Source organism: Crocodylus siamensis, chromosome 1 (assembly GCF_052110815.1).
Source record: "Crocodylus siamensis isolate JL-2025a chromosome 1, ASM5211081v1, whole genome shotgun sequence".
Classification (NCBI taxonomy): Eukaryota; Metazoa; Chordata; order Crocodylia; family Crocodylidae; genus Crocodylus; species Crocodylus siamensis.
The window spans coordinates 364,214,030-364,239,455 of record NC_143395.1 but is presented as its reverse complement, the minus strand read 5'-3'; the positions used below and the strand labels follow the sequence as shown (position 1 = coordinate 364,239,455).

Genomic DNA, 25,426 nt, shown 5'->3' with positions numbered 1-25,426 from the left:
ATCTGCTTCACCATCTCAGCATTCGCAAGCCATCTGGTACCTTGAGGTACGTAGAAAAAACAGTTAAAGCTGTGTCTATGTCCGAATCATTGAATCTTTCTGAATCTCTCCGAATCAATTCTGAGGGTTCCGATTCGATTCAGAGAGATTAAAGGGTCTTTTGATTAGATTCAGATTTAGAGATTCTGTCACTAAATTGGGCTGAATCTACGCCGAACTGAATTGGCGACTGAAGCTTCACACAGCCCTGTTAGGCGTGCACCTATTACAGTTGGGACCTCAGAAGCTAAATTACATAAAACCATTCTTGCTTCCAGTTGCTGTGCCCATTCTCTACCTGCTTTAAATAGTTTAAATCTGGTTTAAACCTGATGCATACTTTCAGAAATTTGCTGCAAACAATGCTCTTTATAACACATGCTTGTCAGCTGATTCTTGCCCTGTCTTTAAGTCTTTATTTTACCTTCTTATAAACCTTTCATCTGCCTTGCATACTAATTCTATCAAATAATACTACAGAAATTCCCAATAGAATTTCTAGATAACTCAGAACATATTTACTTTTCAGATTAATTAAAACATATTTCTACAGCATTTTTTAGAAAGTGCAAAATAAAGAAATTTTATCTACCTTGGGCTTCTCTTTTAAAAAGTTGTTGCTCTGATTTAGTGTGCGGGTTTTTTTTTCCCCTCTGTGCAGAAAGAATCGTCAAGAGGAAGGCATAGAGAGAAGGAAGACATCAAAATTACCAAGGAAAGGACTCCAGAAAGTGAAGAGGAAAATGGAGACTGGGAAACAAATAGAGAAGGTAAGTGGAATGCAATAAAGACTCCTCTTGCTCTATTACAGTGTTCCATGTACTACCAGATTATCAGTTTATGTATGGAAAGTTGAGCATTTTAAAGTTCACTTTCCGAAACAATAGATTCATGTCGTGGCCATTCACAGATAACTGTGAAATACTGAGGAATTTATCTGTGCGGGAGAAAGGAACACAACAATCCAAATTGGATCAAGTAATATAATGTAACCACTGACTTTTTCTTGTTTTGTATTCTGTCAGAAAATCTGTTCTGCATCTTATAGAACAAGACTGTAGTCATAACATTATTTCATTTGTACAGTAAACAGAAGGATATACGTCTGTTGCCACTTTGTGGTTGGCAGAACCTTTCAAATCTCAAGTTGTTTCTTGGAATCTAAATTGCATCAGTTGTTAAGAGCTGATCAGTAAATGAATTTAAAGTCAAAAGACATCAGATTTTGGAGTAATTTTTACTTGTTTGATCCATGTTATTCACAAGGGCAGAACTCAAGAAATACAAAAATGCATTTACCTTTGCCTTTACCTTGAAGTCGCATTGAAGCCCAGTAGCAAGGTGATAAATGGAAGTTTTCATTACTACTACTGCTACTCTCTATTCTGTGCTCATTAAAGGATTTTGGTGTCTAAGGTACTAGTGTCTTTCTTTTAACTGCACAAATCGATTTGGACACACTTTTTCTTTCATAATTTTTCCATTTCCTCTTATTAGCACTACAGGGTACTTATTGTAAAGTTGTATGATGTCGGCATGATTATGAGAGATCTGTTCTGGCGTAGTTCTTATAGTAGCAATGATGATGATTTTGTTACCGTTGCATGAGCTCTCATCATGGATCAGGGCTCCATTCCATAGGCATTGTACTGAGTAAAGAGAGTCCTTCTGCTAGAGATTTTTTTTTAAATTTATTAATTTTAAGTCTGTTGATGGAGATAGTTACAGGGCATCAGTGAGAATATGTTTCTGGTATGTAAATTGTGTTAAAACTACTATTGATGAAAATTTACTCTAATATGGTTTTAATCATTCTTCTGCTATAAATGGTTTTGAAGTGATAAAATATAGAACTGTCGGCATGTTTCATGTACTGCTGTGGCAGAGTGTTCATTCAATTGGGAGTTTGTCTCGATACTGATCACTTACTGTGCATTCCTGATATGAGAATTTGCTTCTCGGCCTTTTGGCTAAGATCAAGTGAGTTAATACACATTTTAAATGAATTTTGTAGTATAAAATAATTTCATGCAGAATTAAAGCAAAGAAATTTCTTACATTCTAGGAATCCTTAACATTATTTTATAACAACAAGGACAATTGACGTTTGAAATAATACATCCTGAAGCCAGGAGTAAGCAGGCAAATGTAGTGATTATTTAATTAAAAGATTTATAAACTTTCTTGTAAGGTTAAAAAAAAAAAAAAAAAAAAAGCAAACCTGCTGTGCTTGATCCAAGTGACAGATTTGAAACAATGGGGGGCGGGGAGGCAGGGCAGCAGGGAACAATGGAATTTATAGTGAATTCAGGTGGAATGAAATTATCTGTAGTAGAGCAGAATTGGACATAATTTTAATATATTACACAGGGTATGACTTCACTGCAAGAGTTTCATTGTGCAGATATCTTATTTACGTCTTAAAAATGTGCTCACATTTCTTTTATTTGTTAAGATTATTTTCTCTCATGCCACATGCACCCAGATAAGACATGCACCTTGTTTTTTGAAGGGCACCATGAAGAAAAAATATTTTCCCACAGTCTTGGCTGCATAGAGCAGGGACAAACCTTAATCTTCAACTTCCTCATCCTCCCTTCCCTGCTCAGTTCAAACGAGATTGTAGCTGCTGCTGAAGACTGGACTCAGTGGATGGATCTGGGATTTTGAAGAGCTAAAAACAGCCTGCAGGCCTGCAAAGTAGGACGAGAGAGACAGCAAAATTGACAAAGAAAGGATAGCCTGATTAGTGAAAAATCAAGAGCATTAAAAAAGTAGATGAGGCCATTAACACCTATTGAATGAGTAGTGATTAGGAGGGATCATGTAGATTATATGAGCCATAAAAGCAATTGACTCCCACTGTGCTATCTAAATAGTAATACCACAGTTGCTGCTGGTTGCAGGAGGACTCAAAGTGAGGTGTAACCTCGTTGTACCTGCCCCAGATCCACCCTGCTGAAATCTGCCCCCTCCCTCCACTCAGGAGCTGGAGAGTAGGAAAGTAAAAAGAAGCAGTAGCCATTTTGCAGTGTCTCCACGCTTTTATTCTGGGCAGAAAAAACAGCCTCCGCAATTAAGACATGAAGCCTAATAGTTGGGGGAAAGGCAAGCGTGGTATGTGAGTAAATATGGTGTTCAGCAGTTTCTTACACACCGTATTTGAATAGAAATTTGAAGAAATTCTTATGTACAAGGAGAGGATTGGTAAGAATAAATTATAGTTGCCAAATGCTAGTCATGATAAATATATTATTGGAAGGTGCTCAGATTGTGCAGTAGTATTCTTAGAGCGTTCTTAGTTATGTCACAGTTAAACACAATCTGCATTATAAAATGATATGAAATATTTTTTAATGGTGATCTGATGAACAGAATATAACACTGATTTGCTGTGTGATTACACATCCTAAAACTTACCTGTACTCCAAATCTTTCAGCCAAAGGAGCTGTGAAGCTCTTTGAACTGTAATGCTAATTGACTGTGATATGGAGAAAGTATAATTATAGTCCATGGTGTTAATGTAAATAAAATAAAAATAATTTTAAACAGAGGAAAAAATGGTTCCCTCTTCAATAAGCTCTCACTTTCTGGCAATGATGTTATACTTATTGTCTTCCAAGTATAAGCTGCCAAATAAGACTGAGGAGATTATATTTGGATTTCTAATATAAAAATCAAGAAGAAATAAGACTTTATAAAGTAAAAACAAAAATATCCAGTATTCTGCAAGTACATTTTAGTATATAATTAATTTATATAATAAAGAAACAAGAAAGATAAAAACCACATTTCTTTACAATTAATCTCCAAGTAAGTCTGAATCACTAAACTATTTCCACTGAGCAAAATCAATATCCTCATCGAAGAGAACTCGTTGATATTGTGCTGGAGTTTACCGAAATTGAGCATTCTGTTTTTCATTTCAGTTGCTTCTAGTGGTTTAGCGACTAGAAAGTAAACAAGAGGAAAAATAGTTCCCTATTTGCTTTCTCCCTTCTTACTTTATGTAAATCTGCCACAAAAAAAAATAATTTATTTTTGTGCAACCAAGATAAGGGTATTATAAATCAGATATTATAGTTACATGATGTTATTCAAGTTATTCCAGACATCCACCACTTATACCAGAGATTTGGCTTGTCCCTATATGTATGTTTGCTTGTTAAATAGCTAACCTACATGTCTTGTGTTAAGTATACCCGTTTAAGACTACTTATTTCATATATTGCCTATCACATTTTTTTAATAAAGACTCTGATAATGGAGATGTTAACTACGATTATGATCATGAGTTGTCTTTGGAAATGAAGCGCCAAAAGATTCAAAGAGAACTAATGAAGCTGGAACAGGAAAACATGGAGAAGCGAGAGGAAATAGTCATTAAGAAAGAGGTTTGTATTTTGCAGAGGAACACATTCTTGTGGCTTGCCAACAGCCATTTCATGGCCCCCTAATTATTTCATGCATGTTTGGAACCTCTGTATGCTACTATGACTCAGGTGGTAAAGAAGTATTCTTGTTTATGACTTTGGAAACAGGACAGTACTCCAGCTGACCTTTTTTCTGTATGTAGGGAAGGAGACAAGTAGCAAAGAAGGAACTACAGGATATAAATTGTTATATGCTCTGTCTCAAAATCACTTGTCAGGCTTGAAGTTTTGATTTCCACTGCTTTCCCGCCCTCCCCATGCCTTTACTATTCATATTGTTCACGCTTCTTCTAAGTAAGCTTGGTAGGTAGCTCGTAAGAGGAACGTGTGTGCTGGTTTGAAGTCTGTGTGTTATGGGTGGAGAAGCCAGAAGACTGAGAATTTGAGCTGTAAGTTAATCTTGTGTGATTTTTTTCAGGACAGGTGATAACTTTGTAAGAATTTGAATTGTAGTGGGCTTGAGCATCAGTTAATTTCATTTTATATCATTGATTTATTTAAGCACAGCATTTTTACACATCACATCACTTAGAGACATTATAATCCTAATGTATTATTTTGGAAAAAGTATACGGTTGGTATGTCTAAGGTGAGGTAATTGGTTATCATAATCTAAAGTTTGGATGATGGCTAGTGTTCATTTCTTGTTCAGGATGCATGTGAGCTTCAGATGAGGTCTTTGGGGATCAAGACTAAGATTATAATTGCAGTTGAGACTACTTTTTTCCTTTCTCTCAAGATTTCTCCAGAGGTGGTTAGATCTAAATTATCACCATCGCCTTCACCAAGAAAGTCTAGTAAATCTCCAAAGCGAAGATCTAGTCCCAAATCTTCCTCTTCAGCAAGTAAGAAAGAGAAGAAGGCTTCTACAGTGTCTTCACCGCTTTTGGACCAGCAGAGGTCAGTATGCAGACATATATGGAAGAGGATGTTTCACATTGACATATTCATTCATCATGAAACATCACATGTTCTAATTAGTTGGGTATAAGTTTTTTCATTGTTTCTTTAGATGGGGATTGTCTAACTTTGTGTACCTGTCAGTGTCTAAACTGTAACTTGCCAGGCACAATCTTTGGGGCATGTCAGTACATATAGGTGCCTGTTAATTATTGTAATAATGTTTAGATTTTTGCATTGAACGTTGTTATGCAGAACAAGTGTGGAGGCTGAGAGGAGCTAGAGAAATCTAAACAAGTAAAAATAAAATTGCATTAGAGGATATTAAATAGCTGTTAAATGGGAGTTCATCCTAACCAGAAGTAACATTCTTAAATTTGGCTAGTCAGGTGTTCTGTTGTAACTGCATATTGCTTTCTAGGAAAATATTGTTTGATATTCTAGATTCTAGGAGTACCCTGTAGAGTTACTGGACTGGGGAAAGGAGAAAAGATAGAGGATAACATTAGGCAAAAATCATAGGCTGTTACACCTGAGCTTCTTGCCACAAAAATCAGTCAGCTAAGACTTGTGTTAAGACTTTGCTGACTTCACAACTTCTTAATCAATTTTTGGCTCCATTAGATGTAAAGAAAATTACAACCCCACTACAAGCACAGATACCTGTATTTGCCAAACCCTTTCTTTGTACCAAGCTCTGCATAGATGAGGCAAAATATTATATTTACTCTGCAAAAGAAGGTTAAAAAATTGCTAGTATCAGCATATAATATGCAGTGGCATCTGGCTGCTGCTATTTATATTTATGACTTAATTGTATGAAAAACGCATATTGGTGTAAAGGTACAGGTTTTATTTCTTGTAATGAACAGTGGAAGTAATATAAATGTTACTTCAACATACATACTCAAAAGTATTTTTGCTGCTTTAGAATGAGAGGTGTTTAGTTCAAATTGCTTAAAATCCAAAGCACTGATCCTGCAGTTCGTTTTGTGTAGGTGACTGGTATATTCAATTTTAGAATTTGAGTTTAAGCAGACAGACTAAAAGAAATGTTGCCTTTTGATGCATGCAGGCTTATAAGGGTATTGTATTTTGGGAACAGTTCAGATGTTGCAAGTCTGCTTCAGAAATAAGGGTTATAAATTGAAGTGACCATGCAGTACCTCAAAGGAAAACTTAACGTGTTTTTTCTTTTTTGAATTTACAGTTCAGTTAAGTTCAGTTATAGATGCCACTGTCTGCTAATGGACTAGAGAGGTCTGCCCTAAAAGCTAAAAAGCACTTTGCCATATAAGTTCAGTAGCAGCAGTACTAATTAAATCATGAAATAAAATACTTGTTACTCTTTCAAATATTATTTTCTCATTATTTATATTTAGGGGTTCAAAAAACAACCAGAGTAAAAAGAAAGGGCCTCGTACTCCCAGTCCTCCCCCTCCAGTCCAAGAGGAAGCTCCCCTGGGAAAGAAACATAAAGAAAAACATAAAGCAAAAGAGCGCTTAGAAGAAAAATCAAGAGAGGGAAAAGAAAGAGGACGTGATTTTGAAAGGCACAAGGAGAAAAAAGAGAAGCAGAGGTGGGTTATGTTGCATTATTAGGTTTTTAACAGTAATGTAACCTGGCTTAGGTTGTCTTCTTTTGAGCTACAGTTCATAGAGCACTAAATATAGAGGGGTTTACACCTGACTTGCTGCCAACTTTTTCTGAATTCATTAAATGTCATAAAGGCATTGGATAGTGGATTAATAAACTACAGCTAATAGAATTGTCACTTTAATAAAAAAGAAATAACTTGGCTAGATGCCCTTTGGAAATAACCATTATATTCTCCATTAGTGAGTAAGACCTTGCATAGTGGTCCAGTCCAGTTTTGTCACTGGTTCATGCTAATACTATAAGTTAGTTGAGAATGTGAAGGTGGATGGTAACTTGGATGACAGGGACCACAAAATGATAGAGTTCAAGATCTTAAGGGGAGGAAGGAGAGAGACATTGGAATAAAGACATTGGACTTTAGAAAAGCAGACTTTAAAAACTCGGGAAGTGTTGGGCAGGATCCCCTAGGAAAAAGTATAAGGGTATTGCATGGGCATGCAAGAAGAAAATCAGGAGGGCCACGGCATAATTTGAAATAAAATGGCAAGGGACAGCAGGCAATACAAAGCGATTCTACAAGTATGTCAAGAATAAGAGGAAGACCAAGGAAACTGTGGGTTCCTTACAGAATGCAGAAGGCAATCTAGTTGTTGATGCAGAGAAGGCTTAAGTATTCGATGCCTTTTTTTACTTCATCCTTAATTAATAGGATCAGATAGCAGTTGACGAGTGTAGTTAACAGCAAAGATAAGGAGTCAAACAGCCTAGAGTTAGTGATTCTTAACCAGGGTTCCCACAGCATCTCAGGGTGCTACAGGATCCCTCCTATGTGCCATGTTGCCTGCCCCTGGTCCAGGAGTGGAACAATTGTTGCTCTTCCTCCTGTCCAATGCTAGGCACCCAGTTATACCAGAGATAAGCAGTACATCCAGCTGCTCCCTGTTCCCCACTCCAACACTGGCCGCCTCCATGGTCCCAGCAGCATGCTTTGCCATGCATAGATAGATATGTGGGCACATGAATGTGGAGCTGCCAGCCCATATTTTTCAGCTTGGCTCTTTCTGCTCACCTTTGCCTCCCAACCCCTGTGTTCCTCCCATGCTCTTGGGGCCAGTGGGAAGGATTGTAGGTACATAAAACTTCACACTCTTCACAGGCAAGATCAACTCCCAGACTGCTGCATCTGGTAGCACAGTTTGGGAAGGAGGTGAGAAGCCAACTGTGGCAAAAGAACACGTTAGGGACTATTAAAAAAAACCTGGACATATACAAGTCCATAGGTCTGGACAGGATGCACCCAAGGGTGCTGAGGGAGTTGGCCTGTGTGATTGCAGAGCCACTGGCCATCATTGAAAACATGTAGTGATCAGGAGAGGTCCCGGATGATTGGGAAAGGGCAAATATAGTGCCCATATGTAAGAAAGGAAAATAGAAGGATACAGGGAACTACAGATAGGTCAGCCTCACCTCATTCCCTGGAAAAGTCATGGAAAAGGTCCCCAAGGAATCCAAGTCTAAGCACTTGGAGGAGAAGGTGGTGTTTAGGAACAGTCAGCATGGATTCACCCGGGGCAAGTCATGCCTGACCAATCTGATGGCTTTCTCTGATGAGATGACTTCTCTGTGGATGTGTTTAGACCAGCAGATGTGGTATACTTTGACTTCAGCAAGGCTTTTGGTATGGTCTCCCACAAAATTCTCAGAGGCAGGCTAAGGAAGTACAGGTTGGATGAATGGACTGTAAAGTGGATAGAAAACTGGCTGGATCATTGGCCTCAGAGGGTAGTAATTAATGGCTTGATGTCTAGTTGGCAGCCAGTAACAAGGGGAGTGCCCCAGGGATCAGTTCTGGGCCCAGTTCTGTTTAATATCTTTATCAATGACCTGAAAATGAGCTGGAGTATACCCTCAGCAGGTTTGCAGATGACACCAAGCTGGGGGGGGGGGGCATAGTAGATATGTTGGAGGGTAGGGCTAGAATTCAGAGAGACCTAGACAAACTAGAGGATTGGACTAAAAGAAATCTCATGAGGTTCAGTAAGGACAAGGACATCCTGCACTTAGGATGGAATGGTCTTATGCACTGCTGCAGGTTGGGGTTGGACAAGGTAGGCAGCAACTCTGCTGAAAAGGAGTTGGGGGTTACAATGGGCAATAAGCTGAATATGAGCCAACAGTCTGCTGCTAGCCTTCTTTACAACAAAGGCATACTGAGCTGCATTGGTAGACTGTTGCTAGCAGATCAAGGGAGGTGATTATTTCCCTCTATTCAGCACTGGTGAGACCACAACTGGAGTACTATGTTCCCTTTTGGGCCCCCCACTACAGAAGAGATGTGGAAAAATTGGAGAGAGTCCACTGGAGGGCAACAAAAATGGTGAGGGTGCTGGTGGGTTTTTGGTTGTAGCCATGGTGGTCTAAGGGCATAGGCAGGCAAGGTTCTTTGAGTAGATGTGCTATCTTTTATTATACCAACTGAGTAGTTGGAAAAAAGTTCTTGGCAAATGTTTGGCCACAGTCACCTGTCTTCAGGCATAGGGAGTCTCTGGTGGTCTGAGACTCCAAGGAATGAGAGAAGCTAAAAGTGTGGCAGGATGTTAGTGAGAATGTAAATAAGTAGAAATTAGAAAGACAAAAGGTAAAGTAGGTAAGGGAGAGGAAAGAAAAGCAGGGGGAGAAAAAGGCCAAAGGGAGACATTACAGTGATAGAATACAATGTAGAAAAGAGGCTGCCTGTGAAAAAAATAAATAGTTGGAAAGCAAGAAAACAAAGGACAGAAAAGCACAGGAGGGGAGGGGAGAAACGGTGGGGGAAAAGAAGAATGTTAAGAGGTCAGGTCAGGCAGGTACCTGGTGAATCAGATGGCAGGCAGGTTGTAATGTCATAAATCCAATGTCTATACTCAGTCCATGATTTTTTGTATCCAGTAGATTTAGGAAGTGAAGTTTATAGGCTCATCTACATAAGGTGTTTTGTAAGTTCCCTTTGAGGGTTATAACAGAAATAAGAGAGAGAATTGATTTGTGCGAAGTGTGCCCCTACAGGTAGTTGGGTATTCTTGTCTTTGATAGATTTTTGGTGTGTGCTCATTTTAGTGCACAGTTGTTGTTTGGTTTCTCCTGCATATTTTCCTTCAGGGCATTTGGTGCACAGGATGAGAACTCTAACGTTTCTGGAGGTCCAGGTTTAAGATCCAGAAATAGTGATGGTTCTGTGGTGGGGTATAGGTATAGTGGGGGTGGTGGAGATGTGTTGCCAGGTTTTGCATGTTTTGTTCTGCCATGATCTGGATCAGGGGTGGACAAAATGCAGCTTGTGGGCCAGACGCGACCCACCAAGCTATTATGTCCAGCCTGCGGAGCCCCTAAAAAATTTAGAAAATTAATATTTTTCTGCCCCTGGCTGCCCATCATGTGGCCCTCAATGTCTTGTCAAAACTCAGTAAGCAGCCCTCCACCCAAAATAATTGCCTGCCCCTGGTCTGGATCCATTCTGCGTGGTTTGGGTCATAGGAAGTTTGCTTGTTGTGATGAGGTTAGCGAGGTTTGGTGCTTGTTTAAAAACTAGGATGGGTGGTTTTCTTAAAGATCTCTTTAAGAAAAATGTCGTCTTTTAGTATGGGTTGAAGTTGTTTCAGGATTTTACGTGTGGGTTCCAGAGAAGGGTGGTATGTCATCACTAATGGTGTGTGATTAGTGGGGATTTTCTTTTTGTACTGCATCAAATCTTCATGTAGTATCCGGGTGGCTCTTTCAGAAGTACAGTCTATCTCTCTGGAAGAGTGTCATGTCTGCCTGAGGGCCTTTTTGAGATTTGTTAGGTGTCAATCACGGGTATTCTCCTTGCTGCAAATTCAGTGGTATTAGAAAGCTTGGTTGTAAATTACAGCTTTCTGGTGTGTTTAGGGTGTTTGCTTGGCGTGTTTAGGTAAAGGGGCTGGGGCACATGACTTCTGAGGACAGGCTGAGGGAACTGGGCTTATTTAGTCTAGAGAAGAGAAGACTGAGAGGGGATTGAATAGTAGCCTTCAACCACATGGAAGGTGATTCTGAAGAGGATGGAGATGGACTATCCTCAGTGGTGACAGATGACAGAACAAGGAGCAATGGTCTCAAGTTCCAGCATTGGAAGTTTAGGGTAGATATTAGGAAAAACCTTCTCACTAGGATAGTAGTAAAGCACTGGAACGGGCTACACAGATTGTTGTGGAATCTCCAGCCTTTGAGGTTTTTTTAAGACCCGACTAAACACCCTTGGTTGGAATGATCTAGATGGGGCTGGTCCTACTCTGAGCAGGGGGTTGGACTGGAAGACCTCCAAAATGTGGAGGGACCTCCATGAGGTCCCTTTCAACCCTAATTTTGTATAATTCTTTGATTCAGTGACATTTATTAACAGGCTAAGGAAGTTCATACTAGATGCAAGTACTATAAGGTTGATACATAACTGGTTGGATCGTCCTGCTCACTGAGTAGTCCTCAGTGGCTCAGTGTCAAGTTGGGACAGGGTATCAAGTGGCATTCTTCATGGTTCTGTCCTGAGTCTGGTGTTGCTAAAAAATTAATTTTTATTAATGATTTGGACAGTGGGATTGAGTGTGCACTTAGCAATTTGTGGATGACTCCCAAGTGGTTTGAGTTGCAGACACTGTGGAGGGTAGGATCCATAGTGATCCATATAGACTGGAAAAATGTTCCACAGTCAAGCGGATGAGAGTCGACTAGGACAAGTGCAGTCCTGCACTTCAGATAGAATAATTTCTCAATAATACACAAATACAGCCCAGGAAATGATTGGCTAGACTACAGTATTGCAGAGAAGGATCTGGGAGTTATAGTAGATCATAAGCTGGATATGATCCTTGTAGCAAAAAAGACCAGCAGCATACTTGGCTATATTAACAGGAATGTCACTTGCAGATCAAGAGAAGTGACTTTTTTTCCTACTCTGATTATCGTTAATGAGGCCTTGTCTTGTGTGTTGTGTCCAGTTTTGGTCCCTACACTTCAAGAAAGATGTGGGCAGATTGGAAAAAGTCCAAGGGACAGAAACAAAAATAATTAAGAGGCCTGGGAAGCATGACTTATGAGGAAAGGCTGAAAGAACTAGGGTTATTTAGTTTAGAGAAGAGAAAACAGAGGGGAAGGAGGAACTTGATAACCGTCTTCATATTCCTGATGGATGATTATAGAGTGCATGGAGATGGGCTTTTTATACGTGGCCATAGGAGACGGAATGAGGGGCAACGGTGTCAAGCTGCAGCACAGGAAATTTAGATTGCAGATTAGGAGAAATTTTCTCTATGTAGGTTTCCCTTTAAAACAAAATGCATGCTTACTTGTGTTTTCCCCAAACCCTAGATCCATCTGGTTTTATGTGTAGATAGTTTATGGATGGATGGATAGTGTGTGTATGTATGTGTCCATATAAAAATAGATGTTAAGTATGTATTCAGCGTATTGACAGTTGAGTTTAGGAAAACCTGTAAATCATATGCATTGTGAGGTTGATAAAAAAAAAGCTCTATATTTATCCAAATAGAAATGCCACTGTATCATTACCTTATACTCATTTAATTAGCTTTGAAGCAGCTCTAATGTAATAGCCTGTACTTAGTTCCTTGTGCTTTTGGGATAAATTGATAGCGGTGGTACTTCCAAGGTACTGGCTGCAGCTTTCTGTAAAAAGGGCAGTGTTCTTTATGTGTTGTGTTTCTTTTAAAGGTACTTAAAAGGTACTGAGGACAAATTATGACACATTCTTCTGAGGGTCTATAACAAGGCAAATGATGGTTGCAGATGGTATCAGATTTTTCCATCTTTCCAGGAACCATGATTAGTATTTGAAAACTTGTCTGTGCACTTCAGGTTTTCAGTAAATTTCTGACTTTAGATAAGTTAAGTGAGGGCAGTAAAAAAAATCCTGATCATCCAAATGTCAGAGCTGTAGAAGGGTGTTCAGTCTTGCGTTGTATAGTACAGTTAATGAGATGGTTCTGGAACTAAATAAGACAATAAATTATGTAGATATTTCTTCAGCTCTGTATGATGGAGGTAATTTCTTATCTGAAACCACAAATGAACAAATTATTCTATCAGAAGTAATTCTTTATCTTTTAGCACAGGTGCTGTCTTGGGGTTGTTTTTAATCTCTTGGAGATGTACTGAATGCCATATTGTGCATATTGAACAAGCTGCTACTTGTATGTTTCCCAGGGATCCTTCTGAAGGCTCCCATAGACAGAAGCGTTCTCCTAGTCCTGCAGATCATTCTGGCAGCAATTCCTCCCCTTCCAGAGAGTATTCACCGCCTACTGCAAGGCGAAGACAGGCCTCCCGAGCTCCAGCCAAGTCAACCACTCACAAACATAATTTTTCACCCTCTCGCAGGTGGGAGGATAATCGCATAGTTTCTATTTCCCTAAACAGTTCTAACTTCAAACAAGATTTCTTCCTAGCATGGCAGGAAAATTTCTAGTTGAGCTGTATCTTTTTTGGAAGAAGTTGAAGCTTTTGATGCAGATTTCTTTAGTAGAAGTGTTAAAAAACAGCCTGTTCTAATTTTCTGTGTTTTAAAGAACTTAACACGAGCAACTCTGAATCATTGCTCGCTAAAGAGCTCTGCTCTTGCAAACTCCTTTGTTTGCTTAATGTTAAGTAGATGAATAGTCCTGTTTCCTCACTTGAATTACACGTAAGAGTTTGCAGCACTGGGGCCTAACTTTTCTAAAGTCTTAGACAAAGAAGGGTGTCACAGTGATGGGTCATGCCTGGGGGCCTACCAAATTCACGGTGGAAGTGGGGTACACAGCAGCTCCTTTAATTTTCATTGTTCCCTGTGTGCCCCTTCCCCCACATCTTGTTTGGCAGAGGGGCCCACCACTCCCTTCTTATCAGCAGAGAAGCGAAAACCATGGTTTTAAATATAGTGTGGTTTTTGCCTCGCTGTCGGTCAGCAACAAGTGTCGGGGCTGCCAGGGCCCCACAGCCAGTCAGTGGCAGGAGGCAAAAATACAGCCACATTTAAAACCACAGTTTTCACCTCCCCACCGATCAGGAGTGAGCTACAAGTGCAGCCCCTCCACCAGTCGGTGATGGAGGGGCACGCTGAGGGAACCTGCAAGATTAAAGGAGCTGCAGTGTACCCCACTTCTGCTGTAAATTCAGGAGGTCCCTAGTCATGTCCAATAGATAGAATTCAGAAATACAAAACTAAGAAGCCAGCTTTACAGACCACAGAGACAATGCCTATGGTGTACCTAAATAAAATAGAGTGCATCCAAAGAAAAAATGTGTAAATTGTCTGTCTTGTTACCATGAAATCTTGACCTTGATGAATAAAATGGCCAGACCTGAGGAAAAATGTCAGAGTAATCAAGTGCTTGTCTATTCATTTGTGCCTTATTGCTCTGAAATCTGTAGTTTTTTTTAAAATGATTGTGCTCTTGATTTATCTAAAGCGGGGGTTTTCAAAGATATGGCTCACGGTCGGGTCAGGTCTGGCCCACGAAGCCTGCAGTACTGCCCACAGGTCTCAGACTAGATCTGGCACGCTGTATGCCAGGAGTGGGCAAAATGCAGCCCGTGGGCCAGATGTGGCCCGCCAGGCCATTCTATCCGGCCCACAGGGCCCCTAAAAAATTTAGAAAATTAATATTTATCTGTTCTTGGCTGCCTGTCATGCATCCCTCGACGGCTTGCCAAAACTCAGGAAGTGGCCTTCTGCCCAAAATGGCCCTCTGCCCAAAATAATTGTGTGCCCCTTGTATATGCGGTACATGCCCTGTGTGTGGAGTCAGGCCAGACCTGGTCCTTGCATGCGGCACCCATGGTGCTGGACTGGCATGTTCACTGCACGCAGCACACAGAGGGCTGGATTGGTACACGTGCTGCATGCAAAAAGCTCCACGTGCAGGGTTGGGGACTGGCTCAACACTACATATCTGGCCCACAGATAGCCCTGTGCTACTCATCCACCCCCCAGGGCCAGATGAGTTTGACACCCCGATCTAAAGTTTTTACTGTGGGCATCAAGTAGTTAACCATCTCATACAGTCTATTTATATATAAGCATGAGAGGTGATCACTTAAAATATTGTAGAAATAACATGGCATTATTTTTCTTAGGTGGATTAAAAGGGAAGAATGTAGAAATGCCTACTTTTTTTCTTTCATTCTATACATTGAAGTAGTAGTAGAATAATAATAACCCCTCCCCCCCACTTCCTTGTATTATTATAACATGCTACATATGTGACTTTTTAATGATGTTTCCTGTAGGTCTGCTTCCCCATCGGGTCAACATCATTCTCCCATATCCTCTCGACATCATTCTTCTTCATCGCAGTCAGGCTCCTCTGTTCAAAGACACTCCCCTTCTCCACACCGCAAAAGAACTCCTTCTCCATCCTACCAAAGGACAGCTTCCCCACCAGTGAGGCGTTCGTCCTCTCCTTATCCCCCACGTTCTTCCTCTTCTCCTCAGAGGAAGCAAAGTCCTTCGAGGCATCGATCTCCTGGGAGAGAAAAGGGAAGGCATGATCGTGACCGAACTTCACAATCGCGTGACAGACGCCACGAAAGGAGAGAGGGTATGATTGAGAATACATATTTCACAAATATTTTTATATTGCCTCCAAAATGTGGTTGACTTCAAAAATTTTAAGACCTAAAGTTAGTAGATGTACTTATCATCTTGGAACCCAGTCAGCAAGAGGCCAAGAAGAAGCCCTAGAGTCATAAGTAACTGTTGCTCCCCTTTTCCACAAGGACCATAAGTATAACATCCCACCCTTCCTAATTGCTCACTCAACTGTTTTTTAATGAAGACTAGTGGATTGTGTGCAAAAAAAAAATATATAGCAATCCCTCAACTAGAAATCTATCATCACGTTTGGATAATTTTTGATGAACAAAAATGCCATTTTGTCCCAAATAAGTCATGTGAAGACCACGTTCATTAGAGGTTTTGTTTTTTTAGACCAGCCATAAAAACAGGAGCATGCTGTGATAAGTCAGGGGTTAGCATAAGTAGAGAACATAAAGTTCAGTAGTATGGTCGCATCCATAGATCCCATTTTTTATGTGTGTACATAATAGAGAAAAGGGTAAACTACAAGAAAAGTGTTTGCTTTCTGTGTCCTATAAAGGATCATTATTCCTGTCCCAATGTTCTGATGAGTCTTCCTGATACATTTGGAAGTAATTGAACATATTCCATCTGTAAACCATTAAATTTCATACTTTGTGGAATCACAAATTCAAATCCATGGGGGAGTTTTTTTTTTAAAGCTATAAAAGCATAGCTACAGTTTGTGCCTTTGCAGATCTCTGTGGATTGTGCTTTTGGGCCAGAAACCCAATTTGGTAGGGTGTTTGTTTTTTTTAAGTGACTTTGTTTGTTTGATGCTTGGAATTTAATATTGTAGACCAAGGTAGGCAATGTTTTTTGGCCGGAGTACTGAAAAACACCACAATGCCTACCTCAAAAGGTGCCAGAGTGCCCGCATGGCAGAAAAACAAAATGAGGGCAAGGGGTACATGTCAGGATGCCCTACTGCCCCTTGCCCCCCAGCCAAAGCCCCTGCCCCACAGCCTGGGCTCTGTGGCTGCCAGCAGCTACCCCGGCTCTGGGTAGCTGCTGCTAGTGACAGAGCCTGGGCTGCTCCCAACAGGGCTTGCAGTGTCCCAGCTGGCTGCTGGGAGCAGCCCCAGATCCCAGCTGGCAGCAGCTCCCCAGAGCTGGGGCCGGCTGCAGCCAGGAGGCTCCAAACAGTCCAGGCTCTGGGAAGCTGCAGCAGGCAGGCTGCAAACAGCTGCACCGGGCTCATCACCTCCGTGCAGGGAGCTGGGGAGAGACCTGGGCTGCGCTGCATCAGGCCCCTACCCCACCGCACACTCTGAGGCGTGACTGCATGAGCCAGTGTGGAGCTGATCCCAGAGCCTGACGCAGCTGGTTGGAGCCTTCCGGCTGCATCCGGCCCTGGCTCTGAGGAGCTGCTGCCAGCCAGAATCCCAGGCTGCTCCCAGCAGGCAGCTGGGACGTTGCAAGCCCTGCTGGGAGCAGCCCAGGCTCCGTCACTGGCAGCCGGGGCTAGCCATGGTGTGCCAAGCAAAATGGCCTTGCGTGCCACGCTCGGCATGTGTGCCAGGGGTTGCCAACCCCTGTTGTAGACTTTGCTCAGACTGAATCTTGAATTTAAGTTTGCTTTTATATCTATTTTTCCAGAACCTAGAGGAAAAAGAGAAAAAGACAGAGAAACCAGAGAGGAACGAGATTATGATCAAGAACAGAGTACCTCCAGAGATCACAGAGATGACCGAGAATCTCGTGATGGAAGGGATCGTAGGGAAGCCAGAGATAACAGAGACCGCAGGGAGCCAAGGGAGTCCAGAGACACTAGAGATTCCAGGGATACCCGGGATTACAGCAGAGATAACAAAGATGGCCGTGATCAGAGAGATTCACGTTCTACGCGTGATACCCACGACTACAGAGACCGAGAGAGTCGTGATGCCCATAAAAAGGATGATCAGTACCAGGAGGATTCACGCAGTTATGGAAGATCTCATGGCAGAGAAGACAGTTCCCGTTCTGAAACAAGGAATGACTCTAGAAATGAATCTAGAAATGAAAGCCGAAGTGATCGGACTGGCAGAAGTAGAGGCAGAGGTCCAGAATTATCTGACAAGGGTACTGTTTCATTTAAAATAGTCTTTTTACTAATGGGGATTGGAAACTAATTTTCCTTATGTTATTTCACATTGAATTGCTGCCAAATAAGTTCATGCTTTTAAAACTATATGTAGGTCTATTTTCATTAACATAAAGCTACTCTTCCTTAAATCTATATCAATTCTGAGTTCTCCATTCATTAAAATAGTGTAGCATTGGCTTTCTGCCATGCTGCTTAAAAAAATAAATTCTGTACCACTCTCTTTAATGTATTTGCAACTTTAGGTGCTCCCAAGGGCCAAGCAATACAAATAAGATGCTGAAGTATAATAAGAGACTTGCATGTAATGAAAGACTAGCAAAGGCAGGCTTTAAACATATGCACATTTCCTTCCCCCTCAAATGTCCCTTCATGCCCAAACTGGTACTTCCATACAACTTCTGTCACATTTACTGAGAATTGAAGGTCCTGCATGTTTTACGTGTCTTTAAAATAATTAATTTTATGTAATTCATACTTGAAGAACTGGTAGGTTTTTTTCTTCGTTATCAATATTTGGTGTTTTTTGTTGTGGTTTTGGTTTCTTAGTTTTCTTTGTAACATTTCCTTAAAAAAATGCCTCCATTTTGAAGAAGAACCAGCCTATCCTTACAACTTATCCTGAAAACTTTTTCTGCACAAAGTCTGTAGGGTTACATTTTCCTCAGGACGAATATCAATTTTCTCTCAGTAGTCGGAGATACCCATATCCTAATGAGAGAACATTGGTTGCTCCTGATAAAAAGTATGTTATTTCAGTGTGGTATATTTAGCTTGCAGTTGTCTGGAACCAGAAGTACAATATTGTATTTCTGCTTTTGAAAAGTTAATTTATTATTTTATTTGAGAAACTTTTTTGTACTATTTACAGTATCAGACTTGATAGCGATACATTTTTAAGCCCTGGAAATGAGTAAAGCTTTGAAAAACATTGTGTGCCAGGAGGGTTTTTAGTTGTAGCCATGTTGGTCTAAGGACATAGGCAGTCAAGGTTCTTTGGGTAAATGTGATATCTTTTATTAGACCAACTGAGTAATTGGAAAAATGTTCTTTGCAAGATTTTGGGCACAAGAACCCTTCTTTGGGCATAGGGAGTTTCTGCTGTTCTGAGAGAAGATAGAAGTGTGACAAGAGGTCAGGCCTGTTACACTTTTAGCTTTTTATTTCTTGAAGATCTCGCAACAACAACAGAGACTCCATATGCCTGAAGATGGGTGCTTGTGCCTGAAAGCTTGCAAAGAACACTTTTCCAACTTCTGTGTTGGGAAGAATTTTGAATGCAGTTTATTTTAGTTTTAGTATTTCAGCTGAATAATAGCATAATATACTTGAATTGATATTAAATGTCAGTGAGTTTTCTTAAGCATGTACTCTTTCTGTGCATGGATATATTTTTATTAGGAAGTCGGGGAGCAAGAGGGTCTCAAGTTGACAGTCATAGCAGTAGTAGCAATTACCATGACAGCTGGGAGTCGCGAAGTGGCTACCCCGACCGGGATCGCTATGACAATCGAGAGCAAGCAAGAGATTCATCCTTTGAAAGAAGACATGGAGAAAGAGATAGGCGTGACAACCGAGAGAGAGGTATACACATCTCTAATTTATATAAAGACAGCTGATTTGATATCTGATTCTGAGATCAGTCTTGTACTGATGTTAATGTAAATTAGCTTTCTTAGCAAGATTGCTCATTAGCACACTTATAACTATTGTTTTTCTCCCCTCCCTCTACTAGTTTATGGCAATCTGACTACTGATTTTACACAACCAGTACATATTAAGCAAACTGAACTTCAAGAGATTTCTTTGTAAACTGGTTATATTAAAATTGTATTTTACTGTTTTGATACCCAGTAGATTTTACCTACCTATACATGAGAATTTGCCCAACATTGCATTTTACTGCCACTGTTGTTTTTCTATATAGAAACATACATTTATCTTTTGTGTCTTTAAATTTGCAGTTGTGAAGGTCTAGTTAACCTTGACTAGCTACTAAAGTAAGACACAGTTTAATTCTGTGATTAATACAGTATGAAATTTTATTGGCCAAGAAATTTAATATTGATTAATGTTGCTGTGGTCAGTACCAAATAGCTAATAAATCTTGGTACAGATGCTGGTGTGGGTGAGAAGACAATCGTCTTCGTAAGATTGAGTTTTTGGGCTTGAGACATTTCACTCTTATAACAGAATGAGCACTGAAGTTCTCTAAAAGAGTACAGTTTTGCCAAATAGTCTAAAGAGTGCTCCTAGGGCAGTGCAATGCCTTACAGATTCCCATAGTGGTGGCTCTGTCCAAGCTAAGTGTAGTCCTAATTACAGGCACTGTGATAAGATGGCTGTACTGTTCCCAGTACCTAAGATAGCTCATTCAGAGTCTGTGCAAGTATCTCTGCACAGCGTGATTCAGTGTTGTGCAGACAAAACTTTAAAGTTAGCTTCTGAAACAGTACTTGACCACTTCTTCAGTAAGAAAACAGATGAAGGCAAAAACAGAATTTTGGGGTAGTGGAAAGACTAAAATATACAGTGATTATTTTTTTTTCAGTCTTCAGAAAAAGTTTTAATTTTACTAGATATAACAGATATATCCTAGCTGCTGCTTGTTTTAGTCCTTGAAAACGGCATTTAAGATGTTGCTCTGTCAATTTTCCTCTGCTCTCAGAGGGTTATAATGCCACGCTTCCTTATCTTATAAAAGACTGCCCTCTGCTTTAGCTTTTCTCTTGCTGTCAAGTAAGGATTTTGTTCAACCTAATCTGCAGCTCCCCTTTTACCATTAGCTAAAGGACTGCAGTCCAAATGTTTCTGGATGTTGGCAACCAGTTTTCATATCTAACTGTTATGCTGTAACCAGCAGATAAATTATATAGCAATTTTGACTTTCATGTCGTATTATGTTCTGCATAAAAATCTTAGAAGTAAATAAAAAGATGCCATTACAATCAAGGAAATTTATGGGAAGCAAGTCCATTTTGTTTTAGAGTGAATTGCATTTCATTACCACAATAAATATTTATAAAGAGCTTTAATGGAGTTAGGAGTCAGGGTTAAATGACATTTTCTTGTCTCCTGTCATTTCATCCTTCTTTGCTTCTAAAAATCTAGATTTTTTCCTAACATTAAATTGTGTTTAGAGTGTCCAGTCGAAGTTGAGATTTGCATTACGATTGAGAAATGTCAAATATAACCTTCAAAAAGGCATAAAAAGATACATTTTTACTTCTACTCAGTCTTCCAAAATTGAGTCCTTTTAGTGTGCTTTAAAATCTCATTCTCAGGGTTAGGAAAGGTATGTTCAGTCAACATTTTAGTCAAAACTATTCCCAAACACGAGTACAATGTTTCAGAGGAGGAAAATGAATCCTTCCCTACCCACATGTATTTAGCTAATGCATTTCCCAGCATGTCTGGTGTGCAGATACTTTATGCCACCACCAAAATTATTATCAAGTGAAAAACAATGTTTAACATGGACTTTGGATATAATACATGTGCGGAGTACTGAATAATGGCATCACAATGATGTAAACATATAAACATAATAACTACATTGAAAGAATGTACCCCGACTAAAGATTCACTTACAAATGATTGTTTTGGTTGTAGCAGTAATGTCGCTTCTATTTACTCTTAATTTTACTTGAAAGCAAGAGAACATTAGGTAATTATTAATTCACTCACAAGTGAAAACTGATAGTACTGATGGGAATGTGGATTTTTTTTTATTGACTTGAGTTCTGTTGAAATTTCACATGTGCCCTTGAAGGACATTCTCATATTACATGGAGAGACATAGCTGTGTTAGTCTGAAGTCAGGCAAAAAGTGGGTTAGAGTAGCACCCTATATCACATGAAAGAAATAGCCTCTCAGTTCTGCTATATGATGACCAAAGCATTCAAATCGGCGTTTTCCTTTATACAATTTTTGTTTCCTCCACCCCTTTTATATAATGCATTTAGTATATACCAGGAAACTCTTTTCCATGTTCTTTATTAAAATAGTTAACATCAATTTAGTAATTAATGTAAAGTAGTAAAAAATTACAGCAGTTTCGTGAGATTTTTGGATTTTGGGTACCATATACATTTCATAGATTTCATAGACATTTGGGCTGGAAGAGACCCCAGAGGATCATCGAGTCCAGCCCCCTGCCCTGGGGGCAGGAAGTCAGCAGGGATCATAGGATCCCAGAAGCATAAGCATCCACATGTGTCTTGAAGGTGTTCAAAGTGGGTGCTTGAACCGCCTCTGGCAGCAGTCTATTCCAAACCTTGGGAGGTCACACAGTGAAGAAGTTCTTTCTTATGTCCAGCTTGAATTGGTCACAGTGGAGTTTGTGACCATTTGATCTTGTCATCCCTTGGGGTGCTCTGGTGAACAGAAGTTCCCGCAGATTCTGATGAGCACCCCTGATAAACTTATAGGTGGCCACCAGATCACCCCTGAGCCTGCGCTTTTCCAGGCTGAATAGCCCCATTCCTCTCAGCCTCTTATCATAAGGTCTGTTTTCCTGACTTCTGATCATGCATGTGGCTCTCCCCTGCACCCTCTCAAGCTTCTCCGCATCCCTTTTGAATTGCGGTGCCCAAAACTGGACACAGTACTCCAGCTGCAGCCTCGCCAAGGCCAAGTACAGTGGGAGAATGACGTCCCAGGATCTGCTTGAGAAGCATCTATGGATGCAAGCCAGCATTTTGCTCGCCTTACTAGCCACAGCATCACACTGAAGGCTCATGTTCATCTTGTGGTCAAGTATAACCCCCAAGTCCCTTTCATCTGTAGTGCTAACCAGCATAGCACTACCGAGCCTATAAGCATGATGCAGGTTTTTCCTCCCAAGGTGGAGAACGTTGCATTTTTCGGTGTTGGACGCCATCAGGTTCTCGTCCACCCATTCCATGTGTCTGTCCAGATCCGCCTGGATCACCCTCCTGTCCTCAGGTGTGAATGCTTTACCCCAGAGTTTGGTGTCATTGGCGAACTTGGCCAGTCCACTTCTGACACCAGTGTTCACATCATTGATGAAGATGTTAAACAGTATAGGCCCTAGGACAAAGCCTTGTGGGACCCCACTGGTCACAGTGCAACAAGACAATTGGCTCCTGTCAGCCATCACCCCCTGGGTCCTACCGCGGAGCCAGTTCCCCAGACAGCGGATTGTGGTGAAGTCAAGGCTGCAATTAGCCAGTTTTGCCAAGAGGTGATCGTGGGATACCAGATCAAAGGCTTTTTTGAAGTCGAGGTATACAACATCCATCTCTTCCCCCTTGTTCAGGTGATAGGTCACCTGGTCATAAAAGGAAATGAGATTAGTCAAGCAAGACCTACCCACCACAAACCCATGCTGCTGGGTATCCCTCAGGATATTGCCTTCAGGTAGTCTGCCTTCAGCTACATAGATGTGTGGGAAGTGCTTTGTTTGATTTCCACCCCCCCCCCCCAATAAAAAGCAGTTTTAACCTTAATTTTGCCCCTTTTTATAGTCTTCCCATAACTACTGTAAATACATCAAGCTCTAAGGGTCATTATTGCTTGTTTACAGGTATTCCGTTTCCCAGCCCTAGTTGCCAGTGCCTGTTTCTAAAACTTAGAAATGTTGTTTCAGAAGTTTTACAAACACAAAGAATGTTTGAAAGATTTTCATGCTGAGACTTTTAATCTCTCCCTTTTGAAGCCTTTTCCTTGAAATCAATCATCCCTTTGTTTCTAGGAATCTTAAGTTGTTTTTTTAATTCTCTTCTCCTGTGTGATGAGTACAGCCACTGTGCCAAACTACTTCTGTAAGAATACAAAAGCATCTACTCCAATCAGAAGTTATTAGTATATTGAGCGTGGCATAACTAATTAATTAACTGGCAATTAAATTTGACTTTCTTTACAGATCAAAGACCAAGCTCGCCAGTCCGGCACCAAGGAAGAAGTGATGACATTGAACGTGATGATAGGAGAGAGGAGCGAAGGGTAGACCGGACTGATGATAGGAGAGATGAAAGAGCAAGGGAACGAGAACGAGAGAGAGAGAGGGATCGGGAGAGGGAAAGAGAAAGAGACCGGGAGCGGGAGAGAGAAAAGGAAAGAGAATTAGAACGAGATCGTGCCCGGGAAAGGGAGAGAGAGCGTGAGCGGGACAAAGACAGAGAACGTGAACGTGAACGTGACAGAGATCGAGACCATGACAGAGAAAGGGAACGAGAAAGAGAAAGGGAGCGAGAAAAAGAACGAGAGCGTGAGAGGGAAGAACGGGAAAGGGAGAGAGAACGAGAGCGAGAAAGAGAGCGAGAACGGGAGAGAGGCCGGGACAGGGATAAGGAAAGAGAACGTCAGAGAGACTGGGAGGACAAAGAAAAAGCAAGGGAAGACCGCAGGGATAAAAGAGAGGATGTCCGAGAAGAGAGAAGTACAAGGGATGTTCACGAAGAGAGGAAATCTAAGTAAGTGATGCTGAAGGTGACTTTTCCTAGCAAAAATATAAAATGTACCATTCCCTAAACATTTCATTATACAGCAGTTTTTCATTATTGTACCTTAGCCAGACCCTTTATGTACAAATAGCACGTGCCTGCTACTAATTGTTTCTGGGAAACCATGCGTGGGCAGAGCCTCCTGGTGGAATTACTTTCTGTCATTTGGATTCAGGTTCTTTCAGGTTGTGTTGAGGTGTTCATTTTAATGGGATAAGGAGTGAAATCTTTAGTAGTGACAGAATAAGAGTATATTCTTTGTAAACATGAAGTATTTAGTCTTTTTGAAAGTGTTCTTCAGGTATCTTAGAAACCAGGCACTGAGCACCAAGTTCTGTATTGTGAAGACACCTTTGGCACTGTCTAGTTTTGTTTCAGTGAAACAACAATATGCAGACTCTGTTCATTCTAAGAAGACTGGAGTGAAGAACAAAAGTCTGGTAGGCAGGGGAATCCTTATTAACACCGTCACTTCAATTTCAACCAAGGCACTTATTTCAAGGTCATTTCTCTATTGCTGTTGGTTGCTTTATGAGGAGGGAAAACAAGGCGCAATAACTTTTTTAATACCAGAAATCTCACTGCTATCAGGCACCCAGACAATTGAATACAGCTGTAGCTGAACTGATTACCATGGGTGCTACCATTGCTGGCTACTTTTCTGACATATACCCTTCACTGCTAATCAGTAGGACTCCTATTCTCTCTAGCTGGTGTGGGATGAACGGCTTAAAAAACTAATCTTAACATCATCCCCTAAGCAATACTTAAGCACACGAATTGCCACTGTCTATGCAGTGGTGATTTTAATGTATATTTTATTCATGTTGTTCAAAGTTGGGATGTCCAAATTCTGAGTATCTGGGGGCAGGCCCCAGGTCAAACACCCTGGGGGCCTCCCACTGCATGGTCAGAATGAGCTCCCTCCCCACCCCCGAAGCATAGGCAGTGGGTTCACTGAGCCCTCTCCTACTGTGCTATCCTGCCCCAGAGACCCTGGTTACGGGGGAGGAGCAGCAAGGAGGAAACCTGGGGGCTCCACATTAACCTCTCACAAGTCAGATGCAGCCCATGGGCTGCCAGTTGGACAGCCCTAAATTAAGATTTCTTTTGTATTTTAATGTACATATGAAAGCTGATTATATTTGAAGCTTTGTGGCTAATGACCTAGAAGATCACAAAAATGAAGCATCTTTGGCATTTTGAATGAAGTACTTGATAGTCCTAGGTTTCACTCTCTTTGATGTTTACATGGGAAATAAACTCAGCT

At 40.8% G+C, this 25,426-nt stretch overlaps 1 protein-coding gene across 9 annotated transcripts in view; it reads left to right on the top strand.

Annotated features, from left to right (window-relative positions):
- ZC3H13 (zinc finger CCCH-type containing 13) overlaps positions 1–25,426 on the top strand; it is a 66,599-nt gene that overhangs the window by 23,389 nt on the left and 17,784 nt on the right. For 5 of the 9 annotated variants that reach the window (XM_090025587.1, XM_090025580.1, XM_090025655.1 and 2 more), the window contains 9 exons: positions 701–809; positions 4,295–4,434; positions 5,213–5,373; positions 6,756–6,953; positions 13,190–13,363; positions 15,254–15,564; positions 17,202–17,666; positions 19,090–19,272; positions 23,577–24,126. In XM_090025587.1, the coding sequence (XP_089881713.1) occupies positions 701–809; positions 4,295–4,434; positions 5,213–5,373; positions 6,756–6,953; positions 13,190–13,363; positions 15,254–15,564; positions 17,202–17,666; positions 19,090–19,272; positions 23,577–24,126 (2,291 nt within the window). The remainder of the gene's footprint in view (positions 1–700; positions 810–4,294; positions 4,435–5,212; positions 5,374–6,755; positions 6,954–13,189; positions 13,364–15,253; positions 15,565–17,201; positions 17,667–19,089; positions 19,273–23,576; positions 24,127–25,426) is intronic. The other 4 variants (XM_090025623.1, XM_090025645.1, XM_090025606.1 and 1 more) reach the window with 2 other exon arrangements.